Source organism: Anomaloglossus baeobatrachus, chromosome 3 (genome assembly GCF_048569485.1).
Source record: "Anomaloglossus baeobatrachus isolate aAnoBae1 chromosome 3, aAnoBae1.hap1, whole genome shotgun sequence".
Lineage (NCBI taxonomy): Eukaryota > Metazoa > Chordata > Amphibia > Anura > Aromobatidae > Anomaloglossus > Anomaloglossus baeobatrachus.
The window spans coordinates 383,123,189-383,148,714 of record NC_134355.1 but is presented as its reverse complement, the minus strand read 5'-3'; the positions used below and the strand labels follow the sequence as shown (position 1 = coordinate 383,148,714).

The window sequence follows — 25,526 nt, the reverse complement described above, 5'->3', positions numbered from 1 at the left end:
TGGACCCCCACACCACAAATGCACATACATGTCCTGGAGTCTAGAAGCTTGGTTAAAAAATTATGATTTTTAGTTGAAATGTAAAATACTGATATGTGAATTCAACCTTGTAAATACTTAAAGCTGCTTTGCATGCTGCGATATCGTTACCGATATCGCTAGCGTGCGTACCCGCCCCCATCTGTTGTGCGACACGGGCATATCGCTGCCCGTGGCGCACAAAATCACGCGGACCCGTCACACTACTTACCTGCATAGCGACGTCGCTGTGACTAGCGAACCTCCTCCTTTCTAAGGGGGCAGTTCGTTCGGCGTCACAGCGACGTCACTAAGCGGCTGCCCAATCAAAGCGTAGGGGCGGAGATGAGCGGGACAAACATCCCGCCCACCTCCTTCCTTCCTCATTGCCGGTGGCCGCAGGTAAGGTGAGATTCCTCAGTGTCACACATAGCGGTGTGCTGCCGCAGGAACGACGAACAACATCGTAACTGCAGCAGCAACGATAATTGAGATTAGGGGGGATGTCACCGATTAGCGATTTTGAACATTTTTGCAACGATTCAAAATCGCTAACAGGTGTCACACTCAACGACATCGCTAACGCGGCCGGATGTGCGTCACAAATTCCGTGACCCCAACGACATCGCTTTAGCGATGTCATAGCGTGTAAAGCGACCTTTAGTCTAATTGTTGACTAAAATACACATATGTTAATGGAGAAGCGTGGGACTGTATATAAAAGCAAATCAGACCTGTTTATTTTATTGAAACCATTTTATGCTCAAATTCGATATTCTGTATTTAAATGATGAAAAATTCTACAACAATGTGTGTATATATATATATATATATATATTATTTTTTATTTTTAAAACATGTATTTTCTAGAATTGTGTACTCAGTACTTGAGACACAAACTTTCTTTTAATATATGATGCGTGCATGCCTAGTTACAAGTATCTGATTGTCTCTCAATCAGATTAAGACATCTGAAAAGGTTAAGATATAAAAAAGTGACAATTATGCCAAGTTTTAGTTGCCATGGAAGTAGAAAACTATAGTTTTTGCAGCCAGCGCTAAAGAATATTTAGCTTTTTTTTTACGTAGGATTCTATAAAGCATGGAATGCCTTTTTATCCCTTTATTTCATGTAATTGATCAGGCAGGGCTGAGTCTGTTTTTTGTCTTCATATGTCATATATGATTTTCCATAATAATATTAGTAAGCTTGTTAAAGGTAAAGGGGTTTTTAACTTTCATTGAAATGGTATTCACGTCAAAATAATGAAAATGCTGCATATTGGTAAGCTTATTAGTCACATTTATACTCCAGCAATGTAGGACTTAGGCTGGGGCCACACGGGGACTACTGCGATCCTCGCATGACACTCGGCTCACGCTGGCAGCACAGCGGGAGCCGAGTGTCACTGCGACTGAGGTCTGATCTTGCGATCGGACCACAGCTGCGGGGGGCGGGTCGGCACTGAGGAGGGGAGGAGCAGTGCTGAGGAGAGGAGGGCCAGGGCTGTGGAGGAGAGGGAGGGATTTATCTCCCTCTCTCCTCTATTGCCGGCTATTGCCATTCTCGCTCTGAGCACAGTGCAATTTTTCTCTCGCCCCATAGGATTGAATAGGAGCGAGAGAAACTAGGATCGCATTGCACCCGCAGCATGATGTGATTGTTTTCTCGGTCTGATTAGGGCTGAGAAAATAATTGCTCATGGGTGCTGACACATAGGCTAATATTGGTCCAAGTGGAATGTGATGTTTTATCGCATTCCATTCGCTCCGATTTTCATGCCGTGTGTCTTAGGCCTTAGAGACACCCTGCCCACCATCTTTAATATCTATTTTATGAATGGGTAATAACTTGTTTTCACCAGACAACTTTTTTTTAGGGTGTCTTATGGGTCACACATCACTAATATGTGGAACAGAGTCGTCTAGGCGCTGCAGGGCCATTGTACGCCTGAAATCTGTGCATCCAAATAGTTTCATCAGCTTTAAGTTTTATGTGAAGTGGCGGCAGAAATATTTTTGCTGGGTCCACAAGTGCTTTCTGTGCAACATTTTTCTGCTCGGGAGTCAACTGGTTACAGAATGACCACTTCCTTCTACTATAATGTGACTGCTTAGCACGGCTGTCCCATTCCCAAATGAAACACCAGTACACGGTATATCAAAGCTGCAATCCAAACAGCAGTGCCACTTCTTTTAATTCTCCACAGATGTTCCAGTTGTAGTTGCTGTACTTAATATGTTTCAACAACAGTTCCTTCCTTGTCCTCATATGTTTCTTTCATGTGTGCACCATAGCCAACAGGTATTGAAGGTTGAACATTACCACTGTGTAAGAAGAAGGCCTAGAGTCTTAACACTGATGAGACACTAAAGCAACACCACTGTTTCGACTCATGCTCAGAACCCAAAGCTGCAAACAACAACCCATCAATGTTTGTGCAGAAGCACAGGTTGTCAACCTATTAAAAAAATTGTGTAAAGTCATCTTTATGGCTTTGAAAGACAGAAACTTTTGTACAAGGTGACCACGAATGCAAACCAGTCAAATGCAAGCGATCAACTCTGTATTTACGTTTAATAAATGTAAGTCCTGGACCAAGTCATTCACATTTGGCAGTGTTATAAGATGAGGCTCACCAGACATACTTGGCTCAAAGTCTGAATCGGTGTCATTCCCCATCTCTGACCCATGCATGGCAGCATCTTTATCGGTTGCCTCCTTACTTAGACTTCATGTCTCTAATGGCTTTAGTACTGGAAGAGTATCATTGTGTGGCACTGCTCTCATAACTGAAGGCAGATTGGGACATTCAATGATTTTCTTATCCTAACAGAAAAACCACAGACTTTGGTTAGACAGATGTGACAGTTGGTCACATGATCCTTTTGTTCCCACCATATCATTTGGACAGCGATCGGCATTAACAGCCAACCTCTAAGATCAACAGCACATCTTGCACAACAGTTCTGAGGAGTTCATGATTTGTCTTGATCACCAACCTTGCATCCAAGGTACTGCTCATAGGCTTTGATGTTGAAAGCTATCATGGTGGTTCTTTGATGCTTAAAGGAGTTATCCGACATACACTCCAAAAAAAATTGTAAGCTAATCTGTGCTGTATTGTCATATAAATCACCCCTACATTGTTATTTTTAGTTTTCTAACTTTTGTTCCTCTTGAATTCACCCTTTATTCTCTGCAGCACCTTGTTTACATTCAGCTCCAACAAACATGACAATTTCCTGTATTCTTGGTTGCCAAACCTCAGTCAGAGCTGGCACCACCCAGCCTCAGTGTCCAGAAACGCCCCCTGCCCGGCCTCAGTGTCCAGAAACGCCCCCTGCCCGGCCTCAGTGTACAGGAACGCCCCCTGCCCGGCCTCAGTGTACAGGAACGCCCCCTGCCCGGCCTCAGTGTCCAGAAACGCCCCCTGCCCGGCCTCAGTGTCCAGAAACGCCCCCTGCCCGGCCTCAGTGTACAGGAACGCCCCCTGCCCTCCCTCTGCACATTCAATGGCTGTCAGTATTCTGCCCAGCACCTGACCTCTCAGCATGTGACAGAGCAGAGATCCAGCTTCTCTCATCTGTGACACAGCAATCAGCTCACATCCCATCCACAATGGTAACAGAAAGAGTTGTTACATGTTCCTCACCCCTTATAGATAAATGAATACTGTGTAAGGCCCCTTTCACACGTCAGTGATTCTGGTACGTTTGTGCTTTTTTTTAAACATACCAGAATCACTGACATACGCAGACCCATTATAATGAATGGGTCTGCTCACACGTCAGTGATTTTTCACTGCACGTGTCTCCGTGCGGCGTACCCGCGTGTGCGTGATTGCTGCACGGAGACATGTCCATTTTTTCTGGCATCACTGATGTCCCACGGACCACGCAGTGGTGTGGTCCGTGAAACACGTGCCAGAAAAAAACGTGCTTTTAAAATAAAAAACATTTTAACTCACCCGGCGTCCAGCAATGTCCTCTGCAGCCCATGCAGCTTGCTGCTTCTGAGCCGGCTCATTACTGTCACGCATATTCATGATGCATGACACAGCCGACCCGGAAGCAGCTGCTGCGGGGGTCAGCGCTGGCCGGATGCTGCACCGCGGGAGCGATCAGCACCATGGAGAGCGGGAGCGCGCACAGGTGAGTTGATTACTAAGTGCAATCACGGGCCACGGAGAACGCAGCCCAGATTGCACTTAGACAACCCACGTGTGCCGTGAATCACGGCACACGGAGGGACATGTGCGTGTTTTACACGCCAGTGAAAAACGTCACTGTTTTTCACTGACGTGTGAAACGAGCCTAAGGCAGACTATATATAGCACCCAATGTGAGTCTATAGTAGATATATACGCCATGTATGTATGGTACATGTGTGTGTGTGTGTGCGTGGTTTGTGTCATATAGTTATATGCATACATATATATATATATATATATATATATATATATATATACACATAGATTCTCCAGGCTTATCCCTCTATGTGTCACTATATGAATTGACACATTGGGCTCCGAATGTGGAGTGTGCAGATTGCATACGAGTGGTCACATGACCATTCATTCTGACTGTCGACAACTGTGTCTGCTGCATGTGATGTGAGGATTCACATATCTACACTGTGTAGCAGCAAGCAAGAAATAGTGCGATAATAATAATCATCATCATCATCTACAATAAAATATAGTTACTGCAGATTTTTGTGAAAAATCTTGACCACTATTTTTTCCTTGGGCTCCATGATATTTTGGTCATGCTGTCATACACCACAGCATGCCTATGTCACTACTAGCATGATGCAGGTCTGTGAGGTGGCTTTCATTTCCGCACTGTCTCGTTCACCGTCTGTCTCTGTCTGTCTCTAGCTTTCCGTCTCTTTTCTTTCCCTGTCTGTCTCTCTCTATCCGTCTCCCCACTGACATCTTATTACCTCTTATACTAACACTGTCCTTTGTTACTATAGTAACCAATCACAGCTGAGATTAATAAACTGTAGTTCCAGGCTCCATTCACTTTAATGGAGTCATGTTTTTTGGAGAGTAACTGTAAAGCGCAGGGTTAAATTTTCCTGTGAAACCGTAGTCTACGACGTTCCCTGGGTCACATGGGTCATCTGTGCAAAAAAACGTTATTGTAAATGAGATAGTGCAGATTCCTTTAGCGGACACACACACACACACACACACACACACACACACACACACACACACACACACACACTCAGCTTTATATATTAGAATATATATATATATTTTTATTTAAAATTGAAAGATATATACAGTTGTGTACCGCTCATGGCGGCAGACCACGTTGCTACTAAGGGATCTGTGAGTCAGGGGGCCAGTTCCAGGGCCTGCACTGGACCCTCCTCCGTCCTGTAATGCACGTTCAACTGAACGATAAATGCCAATATAATTGTAAGCAATGATCTGACGGCTCCCTCCTCCATTATTCTCCCTGTGCTTATGAGCTTTGATGTCTCAGTGCAGAGGGCACAATGATGTCACTTCAACGCACCCTCTGCAGACCAGTGCCGAACATTCAGGACACCTGCTGCGAAGATTGGAGCAGCGGGAGAATGGGGAGAGATGAGTAATTTTTTTAATCATTAGGTGGGGCAGCCATTATACTGTTTTGATCTGTGTAGGGGCCACAATATAGTTTGCTGGGCTGTATGAGGGGGACATTATAGTATTTGGATGTCTATGTGAAGCGCATTATACTGTGTGTGAGCCATTATAAAATGTGGTGGGTTGTGTCGGGGCTATCATACTGTGTTGATGAAACTGTACTTTGTGGGTTGTTGAAAATGGAGGTTCACGAAACTTTGCGTCATCTTTTCAGAGTAGCTACTGAAAAAACTCATTCTATCAGTCAGTGTAGGGGTAAACAGCCCTCTTTTCAGAGTATCAGAGGCTATTGTTGGGCAGCACCAGGACCTGGATTCCGGATGTGTGATCAGGATCAGGCACTTGTGAAATTAAAAATTAATAGTAACGTAAAAAAAAAAAAGAAGAAAGCGCTTCATACTGACCGAGGCTCCGTTGCAGCTGTACACTGCTCCCGTGGCTTCTCCTTCACTTGCTGGGCTGCTAATTACTGCTCATTCATATGCACTGCTTTCCCCGTCCTCCGGCTGTCCTGTCTCCTGTGATTGGTTGCAGTCAGACGCACCCTTAGCGTATGTGACGGCATCTGCCTACAACCAATCACAGGCGCCAAGACGGTTGATGAGCGGGAAAGCAATTCAACTCTGCGGATCATTATTGTGGTATAAAACGCATAAAATTTTTCACTGTGTTTTTCTCCCATATTATGACACCAAGAACAGAAAAAGCATATGGCTAAAGTATGCAGCCCCCAGCCGTGTGCTTATCTTGGCTGTGTATCCAAATAAGAGGAACTGCATGCGGCTTTTTTCTTGATTTACAAAAATAATTTAAAAATAAACGAAATTCAGTTCCCCTGAATTTTGGTACCCAGGCATGATAAACAAAAGCTGGGGGCTGGTATTGTCAGGCTGGGGAGACCCCTATTGATTGAGCCGCCCCGTGCCTAAAAATAGCAGCCTGCAGCCACTCAGGATTGTCACATCCATTAGATGTGACAATCCCAGCACTTTACCTGGCTCTTCCTGGTTGCTCTGGGGCGGTGGCAATCAGGCTAATATGAAGTTAATCACAGCCCACAGCTGCCTCTAAGCCAGATATTAATCGTCAGGGTCTATGAGACACCCCCCCCCCTTAGTAATCTGTAAGTGACAGTAAATAAACACATACACCAAGAAAAAACAGTTTTTTGTAATTAAATACATCACCCTCATAAGCCTCTTGATTAGGCTACATTCACAGGACTGGCCCGCTTTTGCGGTCTGCAAAAAAATGGTCATGTTTTTTCACGGATGCAACTGTGTGGCATCCGTTCCGTTCTGTATATGGTCCGTGTGTCATCTGCGTACCTTCCTATTTTTTTCATACTGCAAAAAAAGGGAAGCAGCTAGATAGATAGAGGGGTAGATAGAGACAGATAGCTAGAGGGATAAATAGAGGGATGGATGAATGAATCAAGGGATAGATAGAGGGATAGATAATAGATGAGAAAGACCAATATAATGTCCTACCCCCCCGCATAGTCTAAGCTGGCACCCTTTAGTGCCTTTCATGTGGCACTAAAGGGTTCTTAGCCTTGTATTTAGCCAATAAATAAATAAATAATTAAAAAAAAACGACGTGAGGTCCCCCCTATCTTTTGTAGCCAGCTAGGGTAAAGCAGACGGCTGCAGCCTGCAGACCACAGCTGGCAGCTTCACCTTGGCTGGTAATCCAAAACAGAGGGCACCCCACGCTATTTAAAATTAAATAAATTATTTAAAACAAAAAACGTGGGGTCCCCCCCAAATTGCATCACCAGCCAAGGTAAAGCGGACAGCTGTGGTCTGGTATTCTCAGACTAGGGAGGTCCACCGTTATTGGACACTCCCCAGCCTAAAAATAGCAGGCGCTGTCACTGACTTCTATGCCCGCCGCGTTCTACGCAGTATCGCGAGAGCCCGTGACGTCACTGCTAGTGACAGTCTCGGGCCGCCCGCGAGACGGGCAGAGAAGGCAGTGACCGCGGTGACGTCAGGAGGCAGGAGATCGTCACAGCAGGTAATTATCTCATCTAATCTAACCTGCAGCTACATGTGCAGAGAGCAGGGAGCCGCGCACACTGAGCGCTGGCTCCTTGCTCTCCTAGCTACAGTACACATCGGGTTAATTAACCCGATGTGTACTGCAGCTACATGTCACAGTAGCTACATGTCACTGCCCATGTTGACATGAAATGACCGGAAGCAGCAAAATCGCGGCAGGAGCGGTCACATGACCACTCTGAGCCGGGGGAGAGGGGCTGACAGCGGGGCAGGTAAGTGGTCACTATCTACTTACCTGCCCCAATGTAGCCCAATAGTGTAATAATGAAAAAAAGTCAAAAGAAGCCGGATAACCCCTTTAAGCATGTACTCTCCACAAATGTAACAGGAGGTATTACAACTGTTCCGACACTGACGAGACATTTTAACTATATCAGATCGTACTGTAGTTTATAGCCGCTTAGATTTGAAATAACTTGCAGAATCATTGCAAGCAGATTTTACAGCCTCTGCAGGTGTCTAAATGTGCCTAATCTGTAACAATTCCACTGAAGTTTTGCAACTTCAACGAACTGCAAGGAATGTATGCCTTTGGTGGCCTTTAAATTACATGCTAGCACATATACAGTGGAACCTTGGATTAAGAATAACTTGGTTTGAGAGCGTTTTGCAAGACAAGCAAAGCTTTTCAAAAATTTGTAACTTGGTTTAAGAGCAATGCTTTGCAATAAGAGCACATACTGTGCACACTTCTGGTTCTGTCCTTTAACCACACTCTGACCCGCTCTGAAGGTAACTTTCTGTACATATGTACTGTATACTATATACAGTTTACCATTGTACAGTACATTATATACTATATAGCATTTCTATCAATTTGCATTTGTGGATACAGTATTGTACTTTATTATTGATAACCAGTGCAGCACATTGCCTATACTGTACCTCCCGCACACCAACAATTCTATTGTAAGCTAAAGGGCAGTTTAATTTGTTTTACATGTTTTTTACTGTACAGTATTTTGTATCAGTGTACTGCAATCATTTTATATGAATACAGTACATTAGTTTGTATTACTGTAACAAGTTTGTATAAATACTGTAAATATTTTTGGGCTGTGGAACGAATTGTCTACGTTTCAATTATTTCCTATGGGAAAATTCGCTTTGATATAAGAGTAACTTGGTTTAAGAGCACACTCCCGACACAAATTATGCTCATAATCCAAGGTTCCACTACTGTATTTTGGACAATACACGAACAGCCTGATGATATGAAAAAAAATTAATTCAAACAGAAGATTTAAAAAAAAAACCAAAAAAATAAAACTTAAAAAAATCCGGAAAATTTCAAGATGATTTTTGTGATCAACAGCTCAAATTACATACACCTAAAAGTGTTTTTAAAGCAAAATCTTCATTGTCCAGTGTCATATAGTAAATCATGAGCCACATACATGGAACACATTTTCACAGAGATCTGGGTGTGCAAATGTATCAGAGGTATAACGTGCATGCATATGTGTGTGTATATATACATTGCACAGATTGGGGTTTCATATAACAAATTCCACCATTGTGTGCCTGCAATCTATGCATCCCCAATAGTTGCACAGATATAGGATAGACATTAAAGATGCCGGGCAGGATGTCTCTCGACTGGTGGAGTATAAATGTGACTCCCAAGCTTACCAATATGCAGCATTTTCATTATTCCGAAGTGAATATTCGCTGCCCGGGAGATTTTCTACTTGTCAACTGCATTTCTGTGCTAAAATTGTCTTGTACCCCTGCAGTCAGCAGTCACTAATACCTTCGCCAACTACTAAATATGATTAGAGTGGCTTAGGCCTGTGCAGCCAAAGTGTATTATGTGTGTATTGATATGCAGGAATAGGAAGCACATTAGTGCTCTTCCCTGACAGCTGGAACCATTCAACTCATGTAAAAATGCTGAGCTGCTGGCATTGTCCATTACAATCTCCAGGCTGTCAGTGCTTGCCATGATTCCTATGAGCTTGTGTAATGTTTACCATATTAAAAGTATTGTTAGATCTAGAAATTGTAAATCAGTCATTTGATACACTGGTGAAAACCATGTTATTCACTAATAACTGAAATAAGACATTTCCACACAAATTTTCTGCACAGATAAAGTCAATTTTGCAAATTGGTGTTTTTTTTTAAATGGATTGCTGAGACTGAATGGAAAGCTTAACAGCTTTGGTTCAGCTCGAGATGTGTAAATGCCTGTAATTAATATTCAGTTGCAATTCTGTCCCAGTGCCGAGATCAACGATGTTCATTTAGACCTATCTGTCACGGGTGACAGACAGTCCTGTGGTGTTCGGCTATAGAAGGTCACAGCGTTTGGCTGCACAAACTGCTTCCTGACCTTCTATTACTCCTGCTTGGTGTATATGGTATCTTATGTATCTCATCTCCTTGGGGTTCATCCTTTTCCTTTTAGGATCCTGCGGAGTTCCTCACCCATTCAGCTGTTTTAATCAGCACTTTTGTTTGTGTCCTTAAATTCCCTCATCTCCTTCTGGTCTGTGTTGGTAATAGCTCTAACTACCTACTGCAATCATCTGGAGTAACTTCTTTGCATTTTGCAGTCCCCCCTCCCTGTATCTTCTTGAAAATAAGTTGTTTGTTATTTTCCCTGGGTTGACAAAGAGCTCATCGGATCCGCTCCCTATCTAGGGCTCAGATGAGGGTCAGTCTACTGAATGTCCAGCTATCCTGCTCAGCACATATGTGCGGAACCAATCTAGGGCGGTGAGGGAAGCCAGGGTCTAGCGGTAGGCTCCTTCCTCTTCCCTAGACACAGGTTATCTCTTCCTTTCTGCTGTTCGCTGGGTAAATCTCTATACCAGGTGTCACACTATTTTGATGGTACACTCAATGCTCGAAATGACATGAGCTGTGTCTATGTATCAATGTGCCCGTGTGGAAAAATATTTATAACAAGCACTCCATTACCATCAACCACCATTGTTAAATAAAAAATAGTTGTGTGTTGGTCACATTGGAGGTCTAATTTTAATGGGTTACATAATCACAGATTGGTAATCACCAAAAGCCTCCCGTGGAGGTGGCAACTATCCTGTAGGCCTGTCTCTTACCGTATATGCTCTTCTACCCTGCATCCCATTCCAAGAATAAGTATTAACGCTTACTGCCCTATACAAAAGGCAAAGGAACCAAAGTGATGGTAGTGTATCAGCAAAACAAGTTACTAGCATTAGTGCTATCTAAAAATATGACCCAGTGGTCTTTACCAGTTTAATCACCTCTGGGCATCTATATGAACTCAGGCAATTGCTCAGCAATCTTGACACTCTTACGGGACTGCTTGAAAAATTAATTTTCACATTCCAAATGACTGAAGTGGAGGCTCTTAGCAAATGGTTGTCCGTGAATGTTCTTCACCTACTATTTCAGATGGAGCTGTGGGGAGGCTCCTGCTGCAGCTAGTTGTCTTACAGCCATAAACAGAGTTATGAGAAGAAAAGGGGCTAAGCTGAGGTCTGGGGTCACATAAAGAGAACTTTTTTCATTATATTCTTTATGTATTAAATTTTAATATGAAAAAGGTTTGAATCAAACCAAAGGATGAGAGTGGTATTGTGTGAATTCTGTAAAGTTGACATATTCTTACGGAACTTTCTATGGATTTGTGAATATTTAAAAAATAGCGCTTTTTTTGTGTGCTTCTGATTTCCATAATAATCAATTCCAATTGATTTCCTGTTTTTCTTTTAAAGTAAAAAATAAAATTAAGTATCGGGCTTCGGCTTGCATTAAGATGCAAAAGACCATTCGGATGTGGCTCTGCAGAAAGAAGCATAAACCACGGTAAGATTGAAGCCTGCATGCAGAATCAGATCTATTTTCTCTGTCACCCTTCACATTATTTCTACTTTGTTTTATTTATATATTCCTTTATTTCCATCAGCCTGATCCCACAACTTGTTCTCACAATCACAGATTGATTTTCAGACACGTAAGGCTGTAATCTTGAACAGGTGTTCGATACCTATGTGAAATGAGACAGCCATTACGGATTTCTAGATTGAGCAATTCATCCCAATCAGTAGACAGAGTAGATGATATGTTTCCTTTCTGGAAACAACAGAAACATAACGCTGCTATCATCTAGTTTTTACATTTGAACAACTACTTTTATTGGTGCAGATGCCATTTCTTTTGTGGCACAGGCAGTGGATACATCTCTGCTTGTGTTCCTTCTATCAAGGTTCTAAAAATTAACCATGGGATTGAAGTGCTAGACATTTGTGATCTCTTTAGCATTTCTATGGTAATCTTCTCAGTTCTATGCCAAAGCTGGCAACAAGTAGCCCCAATTACTCTGAGGTACTCACATCGTAAAGAGGTTGTACGGGACTTTTAGATTCAAACCATTAGGGGCAGGGGCGTAACGACCGCGGTCGCAGCGGTCGCCACTGCGACCGGGCCCGAGCAGGTTTGGGGCCCGCGGCCGGCGCCCGCCATTCAGAGAAACAGCCGGCTCCTCTCAGCTGTTCCTCTGCGGTAGTGCTGGGAACTTTGATATCTCGCGTGCGCGATGAGACTGCTCTGATCCGTCGGCGCTGGGGCCACCAGGAGAACCATGGAGCAGGTGAGTTTGAAGGCTTTATTTGTTCAATGCAGTATGGGGGGCATATATAGATATATATATACAGCAGCGTAGGGGCCAGCCTGGGGGACATATATATATATATATATATATATATATATATATCTATATAAAATCCCAGCCTAGTGTTTGTGTGTGCGTGTGTGTATGTATGTATCGCATATATATATATATATATATACATATATATATATATATATATATATATATATATATATATATATATATATACATACAGTGCATACACACACACTAGGCTGGGATAAATATATGTACTGATATATATCTATATCTATATTAGGATAGGCCCACACCCTGGGGGGACAAATATATGTCACAATAGGGCCCAGTCTGGGAAACAAATATATATATATATATATATATATATATATATATATATAATAGCGCCCAGTCTGGGAGACAAATATATATATATATATTTGTCTCCCAAACTGGGCCCTATTGTGAGATATATTTGTCCCCCAGGGTGTGGGCCCATACTGGTGTGTATGTGTGTATGTGTATATATATATATATATATATATATTTATATTTATCCCAGCCTAGTGTGTGTGTATGCACTGGATATATATATATATGTATATATATATATATATATATATATATATATATATATATATGACTTAGAGCTCTACTGGCCAACGTCTGGAGGGTGGCCCAGGTCTAAATTTCGCACCGGGGCCCATCGCACTCTAGTTATGCCACTGATTAGGGGTCAGATATGCAGTATCCAGTCACAGCCACTAATTCAGTTCCCTCAGTTCACAGAGCAAATCTGGCTGCTGCCAGCACTGGGAACAGCAGATTGTTAAGGCTGACAGTTGTCACACTGCCATCCAACAGATATTTATGACCTATCCTAAGGATGGTTCATCTGTATAAAAGTCCCTTTACAACCCCTTTTAGAAGTCTGTCTGCAGTTTTGAACCCAATAGAACAGACTGTGTGCACTAAATGCTCCCCAGACCCTATTTTTTACATTTGAGGGATGGCTGTGTCTTCCATTCAGGAGACCTCTAAAGCTGTCACTCAAATGCAAAGGGAAGGAATAGAGGGTCATGGACACTAAATATGAAGGGATGTTCCTGACATACTTGTATTGCATCATTAGGGGGATTAAAACTTCTATTCCTTGGGAAGAAATCCCGCATAACCATGGACATTTATATTTAAACTGTTTTCCCTCTCGCCTTATTGTCATCAGTTTTAAAGGAACTAAACTAATAGGTCTCTTTTTCAGGGGTCATGCCTTAAAGAGGTGGTTCATTACTCTGCAGTAGTGGCCACATCTCTGTAAAACTGATAGGGAAGGCTTTTTCTTAATACCTTCTTCGGCCATTTCTGCCTCTGAGTGGCGCCATTGTGGTCCACTCATCCCCATGAAGTGACCCCTGGGCTCCGTAACCTCTGAGATCCGATGATGTCACGTCAACTTCCAGTTGACCCGACATCACCGAGGCTGACCGCAATCTTGTTGGGTGACTGGGCTTTGGGCTGAGTTTCACCACTCGTCACAGCCCAGTGTCACAGCCCAGCATCGCTCTTGCTTGCGGCGCTCTGCGGTGAAGGAGAGCGCGCACGAGATGCTGGGCTGTGATGAGTGGTGATTTGCATACCCAAGTGCTTTTGCGTGGCAAAACATTTCTTACAAAAACCATTAATAGCAGCTAAGGTGTGTAAGTGCATTTAGTTTGCATGTAATGGCCATACTCTGTGTTAATTAAATCAAGAGGTTTTAAAATTTTTGTTTCCGTTTACGTATCATTAATATATCCCTTGTCCCACAACTTTTACTTCTTGGTTTTGTAATTTTAACGCTAAGAAGTGTGTATAAAAGGGAGTTGGAGATGGTAAGATGCACTGGGGGCTTGAGTATATTCAGGTGGTGGCAATATACTTTGTGCCTTTTTAAAATATTATTTCCATTTTTATTTTAAAGAATTGAAGGTGTAATGAAGGTGCGAACTCTGAAATCCAGGCTTATCAGATTCAATGAAGTTGTCAATGCGCTTAAAGAAGGGAAACCAGAGATGAGCAAGCAGGTGAAGGACCTGGAGTTGTCCATCGATGCTCTCATGTCGAAGATAAAGGTGAGCTGACAGCTTTAGTAGGTCTGTTCTCTTCTCCCAAAGCCTCACATTCTGTATGCTAAAAATGTCATTATGCAAAATAGACTTGCATGAGGAAGGAAATAAATGAGTATTTTTCACACTTCCTGACTCAGATTCTTTGGCAGGCTACTTGCAGTCTGTAATTGTGTAAAAAGATGTAAATTTCAATAATGCTCGTAAAAAAGCCTCATCACAGATAATATGCCTACTGTGCTTGGAATGATTCATGCCGGTGAGGGTGTCGGGGAAAATTTGACGTGCTGTCATTTTGTTTCTATTTCAGAAAGTAGTTTTCGGTTTATCATGGTTTCTATAAGTTTATTTTGTACTGGAAGATCATATGTTTTATGTTAGTGCGCTTCTGCTGTACACTCAGCTCTACAGGCTGTGTTGCCCTGGGCATTATAGTGCGGCATGGCAGTGACACAGACCCCAAACAGTCCATATACAGGGAACATAAGGCTTTTATTTCCAGCCTCCCGAATCCCACATAATACATCATATGGTAAACACATCATATGACATAACAATAAAGACTGGCCCCGGCTGGGCACTAACTAATACAACATACCTCTATCTGACACTACCAGTGGTGCATACAGGCCTGACTCTCCTGTCACAGGCCTCCAGCTTGCACCACTGAGTGCACCCATACACTTACTCGAGTCAGTGCACACACCGCCCCTTCCAGGGGCCGTCTCCCCTTCCAGGGGCCATTTCCCCCTGAAACTGTCTCTTTCAGTCAGACCCTGTGGTCAAACAAACACTCACATTATATGCTATGAGCTCCACCCACAGGTGCAGGTATGTGGACACTCCCATCTCCAGCAACATTCAAACCTGCCTCTTGTAATGCCTTTAATCGAACTTGCGGCACTACAAGTATCAGAGTAGCCGGGCACCATCCTACATATCCCCCCCTTCTTCTCCAGACCCGCGGTCTGGGCATTGTGGGCCATCATACCTTGGACCACTGTCAGTACATTTTAGTTGCCACATGCAACTATCTCTCAGAAACTTTCTTTCTAAGACATCATACACATGGAAAGACCTTCTGTCCCTGTTGCCAAGGGCAACCACCTCAGCACTCGGACATTCCATGTCCCCAGCCGCCATCTGCAGCTCTCTCAGAAACTCAGTCCTTGAGAATCCATTCACTGAAATGGACAGACTCTGTCCAATTGCTACGAGCAACCACCATGTCCCCACCTGCAGCTCTCAGAGACCTAGTTCAAAATGGACAAACTCTCTGGCCAACTCACACACAGGCTATTCCACCTGCATGTCACATACACAGGCTCTGTGCCTGTACACACCACACAGGTTCTGTGGTCTGCATTTCATATACGCAGGCTCAGCGCCTTTACACACCACACAGGTTCTGCAGTCTGCATATCACATACACAGGCTCTGTGCCTGTACATTATATACCATTTATCCCAGGTGACACCTCTATTTTCATGAGGGCCACAGGATACACGTTGGTGTCACTACAGACACTCACCACACTCGTGACACAGTCTCTAGTCCATGACAAAAACAGGCCACACCCCAAACCTTCGGGCCCTAGAAATCTTCGGGAGCCCACCGAAACCCTGACACCTGCTCTCACGTTTCCATGCGTCTTTGTGAACCCACCAATCCACAGGCAAAGCTTCTGCAGTGAACGAAAAATTTTCATGGACCCGCCGATCCAAAGGCAAAGCTCCTTGTCGCAAACGAGGGATCTTCGTAGACCCGCTGATCCACAGCAAACTGTACACTGGAATCTCCAGCGTCCTTCCAGGTCCATATGTGTCATGCTGTTGCCCCTACCAGCCATGCCATTTGTTTCACCGCATTCTCTACCAAGTTGTGAGCGCCGTGGGCATTATAGTTCAGTATGGCAGTGACACAGACCCCAAACAGTCCAGGCTTTTATTTCCAGCCTCCTGGATCCCACATAACACATCGTATGGTAACCACGTTACATCATATGACATAACAATAAAGGTTGGCCCAGCTTGGCACTAACTAATACAGCATACCTCTATCTGACACTACCAGTGGTGCGTACGGGCCTGACTCTCCTTTCAAAGGCCTCCAGCGTGCACCACTGTGCGCACCCACACACTGACTCCAGTCAGTACACATACAGCCTCCTCCTCCAGAAGCCGTCGCCCCTTTAGACTGTCTCTCTCTCTCTGTCAGACCCTGTGCTCAAACAAACACTCACATTATATGCTATGAGCGCCACCCACAGGTGAAGGTATATCAACACTCCCATCTCCAGGAACATTGAAACCTGCGTCTTGTAATGCCTTTAATCAATCTTGCCGCACTACAAGTATCAGAGTAGCCGGGCACCATCCTACAAGGCTTAAAAGGGTCGTCCCACGAATAAAGAACATTTGAATCCATAAATCTTAAAATAAAAATAATTTTTACAGCTGGATGTGTTGAAAAACAACAACAACTGTGCTGAGATCTTTTATATGTCACTGCTATGTATTGTGTAATGGCCGTGTCTGACCATACAGGAACATGGTCTGCTCAGAACACATCTCCTGGGCAGGGGAGGATGAAAAAGAGAGTATGCAGACATTACAACTAATTCTTTCTTTGAGGTAAAACATTTCCCTGCAATCCAATCCATTTGCAATCCCATGCTTTCAGTATACTCTTTTGTTTCCTCAACGGTCCAGGAGCTTGTTCCTGCATGGTCAGACACATCAATTACACAGTACATATAGAGACACATATATAAGATTATCTCAGCACAGGAACATTTTTTTCAACACATCAATTGTGGAAATTCCTAATATTCCAAGATCTATTGATTAAAATTAACTTTATTCATGGAACAACCCTACAAGATCCAGTACAGGGAAGAAGTTAAATTTGATCTGATTTTAAGTGTTTTACACAAAAGGTTTTCCAGTATCCTGAACAGTTTTTAAAAGGCCAATATGAGCCATTTAGTCTTCCGTGTTTTGCCTTGCCACCTCTTGCTTTAGTAGATCTTGACACCCTGTCTACATTAGTTTTGACTCCCCTGGTATTTGCCAAAGGTTGAGCCTTACTAATCGAGGGTCTATGATCCGTATAAGTGTCTAGCCCAGCCACAATTCAGCAGACATGGTGCATGCCGGGGTGTTGTAATACATTTATTTCGTTTCAAGCCTGTAACTATTTGAATATCAGCACTCAAGAGGGTTTATTATAAAAGATGGAAAACATGGCTCCTCATTAGACAGCCGGGCCCATGATCACGGTTAATGAGATACGCTTTGGTAATCAGTGGCTAGCGATTTATACTTCTGTTTGTTTTCTTTCTTTGTTATGAGATGGATGAGTTGAGATGATATCACGTCTATACTCTTGGATTGCTAAGATGCATCTTATGTGCCAGATGAGGATTTCTGAAATGTAGCACACAGTTCTCCCTTACACAGCTGCACGTAAAGCTGCTGGCAGATCACTACAGCAGCTGTGCTTGTTTTCTACTTTTCATTGAAGCAGCGTTAACACCAAACTGACTGCATACATGCAATTTGACATAATGCAGGAGTCTAATTGCTAATCAGCCTAATTCCATTTGTAAACCATCATCAGTGGAAAAGGAAGTTGATCAACTTCTCCTTCTCCCTCCACCTGCGCTGCTTGTATACTTGTCTATTACAATAGAATGGAAAGCTTCATTTTCTATTCTGCAAACTAAATTGAGATTCGGATAGATTTGTTAAAGAGGCCTTTCACCCAAAATGTAACACTGGCTGAATGTTATTACATCCGCAGGTCAGAATGTAGCCACAACTTTATTTATATATCTATTTTTCTATATTCTCCATCCGTCCTATCACATTTTGAGTCTAATTCATTTGGCGTGCTTGCTCGCTGGCTGGCCTGTCATGTTGGCTGCTCTTGGAGGTAGTCCCTTAGCAGCGCAGGTGCACTTTGATCATTCAGTGAAGATTCAGCGTGTGACACACAATAATGTAATTACCGAGCTTTACAGAGCAATACATAGCTGTGATTAACGTATTTATGTTTTATTGTATGATTAAAGACAAAACAACCCTTATCCTAGATCATGTGCACCAGGGATGAGTCGGGGGGCTATGCTGGGGTAGTACATTACTGCTTGGGAACATGAGTTAATCTAATTTAAGTTAGGAGGCAAATGAATGATATAAACAAAATAAAATCATTTATGTGTAAATATGAATAATGAAAAGAAAAAACATTGTAAAATAATGGCTAAGACAAATTAGATCTGGTCATTCTACCAGTGATACAAGAGAATTGCATTATATGCTATTTCTTATTAGCCAAATTGGCTAGAATGTTCAGCGTTTGCAGACCAGTCACAGCATATCAAATGGAGTCAAAGTGGAGCCTGAAATATGTAGCCTATAAATGGCACCTATAGGAAATTGGCCTGAGGCCTGTTCATGGGTTGCATGGACTGTGATTTATTTAAAAACATTTTTTATACTTTATCTGAAGGTTTTCTAAATGGCTTGTCACATCAGTATAACAATTTTTTTTAAATGCCCAGGCTACAAATCCCCATAGCGGGGATCTAGCTCCTCTTCAACATTATTAGTCGTTGTAGAAGGCCACTCATAACAGTGACTGCCCACTGGATGACTCGCAAGACAATACAATCAATAATTTCGGAGAGACCAGCCAGAGAAAACACTGCTGGCAGCCAACGAGAGTGCTCAACACAGTGAAATCCTAGGTGCATTGCCCCCTGGGAATTATGCAAATCAAAAAAGTCCATGGAGCCTCTGTTAGGAGTCTGAACACGGAAAATGGCCAGATATCCCTCCGGCAGTGTATTCTCTGGCTGGTCTCCCCGAGATCAGTGATTGTTTTGTCCTGTTGATCCACTAAGCATTGCTCTCACCTGGCCAGAATCTTACTTCGCACTGATGAGGGGCAATACTCCGAAACAGCTGTCTGTGGATGGATACCTGGCCTTAGTATTTCCCTTGTCATAACTTTAAACTCGGCAAGAGTTGGATATTGACTAACTAAGGGTCACTTAATATGGTGGTTATGGTGGTCTCCTAAAAAGAGCCACTCCTTGGCTAGGTCCTTCCCAGAGGGACATCTGGCTATTTTCCGTGTTGAGACTCCTAACAGAGGCTCCATGGACTTTTTTGATTTGCACACTGGATGACTCAATATGACCATGTATTAGAGTAAGGATCCCCAACCTGGTCTCGTGAGCCACATGTGGCTGGTGGGCCTATGATGTGTGGCTCGGCTGTGTGCCAGCTTAGCACAATAGGACCATGATTAATGAGCAACAATAAAGAACAGGTCTCCAAATTGTAACATTTATGAGTAGACCCTTAAGGAACAGCAGATCTGGCCTTTTGGGGGTTTAGAGATAAATTATGTAATTTCATAGATTAATACTAGTTAATACTACATATTAATACTAATATATTTGTCGAGGAGGTACTTGAAGCTGGTTGTGGGAGTGCTTGATACGGAAGTATATCCGGCAAAGGCAAGCATAAGCCAAGTGTCATTATACTGTGATCTGATCCTGCATTCGGATCACAGCTGCGGAAAAGAGGGAGGGACTAATCTCCTCAGCACCTCCATTATCAGCTGATGCGATTATTGCTCTGCACTCCAGTGTCATGGAGTGCAGTGCAATGTTTCACTTACACCCATAAACTTGTATGGGTGCGAGTGAATACCGATCGGATTACACCTGCAGCATGCTGTGATTGTTTTCTCAATCCGATTAGGGCTGAGAAAAAAATCTCAGATGGGAACGGCTTCATAAAGTAACATGGAGCTGAGTTGAATGCGTTTTTTTTTTTTATTGCATTCCACTCAGCCCATTTTACTTGCTACGTGTTCTAGCCCTAAGGTGGGAACCCCTGGATGTAAGTACAGTGCCTCAGTGTGAATTTTTGTGGTGAAGTTTTGGCTGACGTTATACCACTAAAGAGGTCTTTTGGTGTCAGAACTTTGAGATGGATCGGAGCAAGATGTCACCACTCTGAGAAAAAAGGTCTGCATGTGGCTCATGGCTCTGCCTCGGAGCTAAATGTGGTTCTCCTGATAAGAAACGTTGTGGATCAGTGCATTACAGGGTCACCTCTTGGTTTGAAATGAGTGGCTCTAAAATTTGTTTATTGACAGACCTTTAGCCATCTGCTGATCATCACGGGGTCTGTCTTTTGAGAAGGGTTGTCCTGATAGACAAAGTACTCCAGTGTAATGCATATGTCAGGAAAACTCCCAACATACACAATAAATGTCTAATTGGGGGTTCACTAGACCAATGCCAAAAGGTTGTCTCCTTATTTCCATTTGGCTGATATACAATACTTGTATATACAGGACCATTAATTTCACAGCACTTCACAGACATGGTCATCACTGTCCCCATTGAGGCCATTGAGGCTCAGAATCTAAATTCCCTATCAGTATGTCTTTGGAGTGTGGGAGAAACCGAAGGAAATCCATACCAACATAGACTTCAACCCAGGATACCCACTCTGCAAAATTACAATGCTAAACACTAAGCCACCAAGCTAAATGTGTGTATATATATATATATATATATATATATATATATATATATATATAAAGCTCAGTGTATGTATGTGTGTGTATGTGTGTATGTCCGCTAAAGGAATCCGCACCGTCGCATTTACAATCATGAAATTTTGCACAGATGCCTCATGTGACCCAGGGAACGTCATAGACTTTGTTTTGACGGGAAAATTTAACCCCGTACTTTAAAGTTACTCCAAAATCCTGCTTCCATTAAACTGAATGGAGGTGGGAGCTATAGGCTATTAATAGCAACTGTCAGTGGTTGCTATAGGAACAAAATAAACTGTTAGTATGTTAGTATAAGAAGCTTATGTGTGAGGTAATAAGATGTTGGTGGGGAGACGGATAGAGAGAGACAGAAAAAGACAGACAGAGAGAGAGAGACAGACGGGCAAAGAGACAGACTGGTAAAGAAACAGACCTGGAAAGAGACAGCCCTGGAAAGACACAACCCTGGAAAGAGACAGCCCTGGAAAGAGACAGACGGGCAAAGAGACAGACGGGCAAAGAGACAGACGGGCAAAGAGACAGACGGGCAAAGAGACAGACGGGCAAAGAGACAGAGACGGCCAAAGAGACAGAGACGGCCAAAGAGACATACCTGGAAAGAGACAGCCCTGGAAAGAGACAGCCCTGGAAAGAGACAGACGGGGAAAGAGACAGACGGACAAAGAGACAGACGAACAAAGAGACAGCCCTGGATAGAGACAGCCCTGGAAAGAGACAGACGGGCAAAGAGACAGACGGGCAAAGAGACAGATGAGCAAAGAGACAGATGGACAAAGAGACAGACTTGGAAAGAGACAGACCAGGAAAGAGACAGACAAAGACAGATAGGGAAAGAGACAGACGGGGAAAGAGACAGACAGACACACATATAGAGACAGACACAGAGATAGAGAGAGGCAGACAGACACAGAGATGGAGACAGATAGACTGATACAAATACAGACAGAGAGATAGAAACAGACAGACAGAGACATAGACACAGACAGACAAAGAAAGACACAGACAGACAGCGACACACACAGAGACTGGGAGAGAGACAGAGAGACAGTTACTATCCCGGGCAACGCCCGGGTACTACAACTAGTATGTATGTATGTATAATACATATATATATATATATATATACATATATGACTGAGCATTCTATGACATCCTGAGAAGTCCAGAAAACAGTGTGTATGCTCATTATATGCTTTAATAACATGGTAGCTATGAATGATGGATCCCTTTTATATGTCATCCTTCACAGCCCCATTTGCTGGGAACTTTCCCAGTGTATACACTAAACAAACCACAAAAATAAATGAATGGTTCATTAATTTTTATGTGCAGCATATCACAGTTCATGACGTCATTCATCCAGACTTTCCACAAACCCTGGAGATAATTGCCAGTAATATCTTTCTGTCTCAATCCCCAAAGTAAGACTGTGATCGATATCACTGGTAGGAAGGAATTTGCAGCACACAGAAGGTTACACTTCATAGCCATGAAATGTCAAAGATCTCTGTCTCTTAGCTAGAAATATTTTGTCTGTATTGAGTAGTTTTAATTTCCAAGGTTACTGGATGTACAAGTCTTAAAGTGTACTGTTCCGCAATATGGCTGCTTTGTAGGCATTCTCTGCAATGCGTCTTCAGACACTAATGTTAGTCATTTTCACAGCTAGGAGTTGTGTTTTTAATTTGGTTTTCATTTAGTTATAGGCACACAACCTTAACATTGAAGAATATAAATGATGCTTGTGTGATTCCTCATACTGATGGCTGTATTACAGCAACCATTATTTTCAATATGGCTGTAAAATATTATCCTTGTCAAAGTCTTAACGAGATTCTGTCACCAGGTTTTTGCTACCCCACCTGAGAGATACATGATGTAGGGGCAGAGACCCTGATTCCAGTATCACTTACTGGGCTGCTTCCTATAGTTTTTATAGAAAAATGTTTAAAAGAACTGAGAGTCCTCAGTGGTTTATACCTTTTAATTGCAAGCTTTTGAGACTACTCGGGTCTCTTCATCAGGCTCAGTATAACACAAAAACTGAAGAGTCACATGTTGTGTATAAATATGTGACTCTTGAGATTTAGTGTTATACCATGCCTGATGAAGAGACCTGAGTAGTCTCGAAAGCTTGCAATTATTACCATCTTTTCAGTTAGCCATTAAAAGGTATCAACCACTGAGGACTCTCAGTTCTTCTAAACAATTTTCTTATCTCTACTGGCTAACACGGTACAAAGATATATTTTACCTATAGTTTTTATAAAACCACTGTTTTATCAGCTGCTGATCAACCAAGTTTACAGTTCGGGTTCGCTCATCCCTAATAATAAGCCCTCACATAGAGGCCCACATAGCCTCCTATATACTTTAGGAGCCCTTTATAGCCTTCTGTATACATTATGAGCCCTCATATAGCCTCCTACAAACTTTTATTAACCCCAGATGGCCTCTTATGTACCTGAGCCCCACATGGTCTCCTATATACTCTGAGCCTCCACATATCCTCCTATTATTATTATTATTATTATTATTTATTATTATAGCGCTATTTATTCCATGGCGCTTTACAAGTGAAAGGGTATACGTACAACAATCATTAACAGTACAAAACAGACTGGTATAGGAGGAGAGATGACCCTGCCCGCTAGGGCTCAGTCTATAGGGAATGGGTGATGGTACAATAGGTAAGGACAGAGCTGGTTGGGCAGTGGTGTACTGGACTGAGGGCTATTGTAGGTTTTAGGCTTGTTGGAAGAGATGAGTCTTGAGGTTCCTCTTGAAGCTTTCCACGGTAGGGGAGAGTCTGATATGCTGGGGTACAGCGTTTCATAGTATGGGGGATGCACGGGAGAAATATTGTACGCGATTGTGGGAAGAGGAGATAAGAGAGGAGCAGACTATTATATACATTATGAGCCCCAAATAGCCTCCTATATACAGCATGAGTGCTATATAGCCTCCTATATACAGTATGAGCCCTCACATAGCTTCCTATGTACTTTGAACACTGCATAGCCTCCTATATAATTTACAACCCCCACATAGCCCCCTATATAGTGTATGAGTCCATACACATGTGAAAAAAAACCCCACATACCTCGCTTTCGTTCCTCTGGCGCTGACCCTTCACACTGGAGACATGTCGCACACGCTGATTGGTGGAAGAAGGAGCTGGCGGACCCTCCTCTACCAATGCTTTCATCGTTATCTGCATCCTGAGGAAGCAAATAGCCGTGACATTGAGCGGCGGGCGGCAGCAGACATCATGGTGCAGCCACCGTCCACTGTTTTCAGCCCTTTGGCCGCATTTTGCCCAACCCTGCTCTACTGATAATCTCCTGACGATTTCTATCAAAACTACAGCAAGCAGCCAAGTAAGTGACATAGCACTAGAATCAGAGTCTTTGTGCTTATGCTGTGCTCAGGTTATTTGGCAAATAACCAGCGACAGATTCCCTTTATGAATAGATGTTTTTATTGGCATCATAAAGGCAGCATAAATCTTTTTTTTTTTTTTTCTCCCTGTGTAGTACAAGTATTCTTCAGAATGTTATAAAATTGACAATTTTTGCAAACATCACTGTCACAGCCTGCAGTTGGTGTGTTGTAGAGTATACGTTCTTGTTTGCTATATACAGTCATGTCCAAAAGTGTTGGAAACCTTGAAATTGTTCCAGAAAATGAACTATTTCTCCCAAAAAAATTATTGCAATTCCACATTTTTTGTTAACACAAAAAAGAGAAAAAAAGGTAAAAAGGGCATAATTTCACGTACAACCCCCAAAAATGGGCCTAACAAAATTGTTGTCACCCTCAACTTCAAGGGAATCTGTCACCAGGTTTTTGCTCCCCCATCTGAGAACAGCATAATGTAAAGACAGAAACCCTGATGCCAGTGATGTGTCACTTACTGAGCTGTTTGCTGTCATTTTGATAAAATCCCTGTTTTTTCTACTGCAGATCTAGCAGTTATTTGAATGGAGAGCAGGGTTATAACGAGCTTATGAATATGCTGGACTACCTGGCAGCACCTCAAGTAGTCCTCCAATGGTAATCTCCTGCTAATTAAACAGTGGTTTTATAAAAGCTACACTACACAGCCCAGTAAGTGACACACGCTGCAATCACGATCTCTTTTTTTTCTTTTCCTGGCACAAACCCGGTGACATAGTCCCTTTAACTTAATATTTGGTTGCACAAGCCTTGTAATACATAACTGCAGTCAATCTCTTCCTATAACTATCAATGAGGTTTTTACTACTCTCAACTGGAATTTTGGACCACTCTTCTTTTGCAAATGTCTCCAGGTCTCACATATTTGATGGATGCCTTCTCCCAACAGCAAGTTTAAGATCTCTCCATATGTGTGCAATATGATTTAGATCTGGACTCACCTGCTGGTCACCTCAGAACTCTCCAGCGCTTTGTTTCCATGCATTTCTGGGTGCTTCTTGAAGTATGTTTGGGGTCATTG

At 42.7% G+C, this 25,526-nt stretch overlaps 1 protein-coding gene across 5 annotated transcripts in view; it reads left to right on the top strand.

Moving 5' to 3' along the window:
* The window catches only part of MYO6 (myosin VI), a 363,126-nt gene that overhangs the window by 278,543 nt on the left and 59,057 nt on the right, over window positions 1-25,526 (top strand). For all 5 annotated transcript variants that reach the window (XM_075340184.1, XM_075340183.1, XM_075340187.1 and 2 more), the window contains exons 24-25: window positions 11,440-11,530; window positions 14,293-14,443. In XM_075340184.1, coding sequence (XP_075196299.1) covers window positions 11,440-11,530; window positions 14,293-14,443 — 242 coding nt within the window. The remainder of the gene's footprint in view (window positions 1-11,439; window positions 11,531-14,292; window positions 14,444-25,526) is intronic.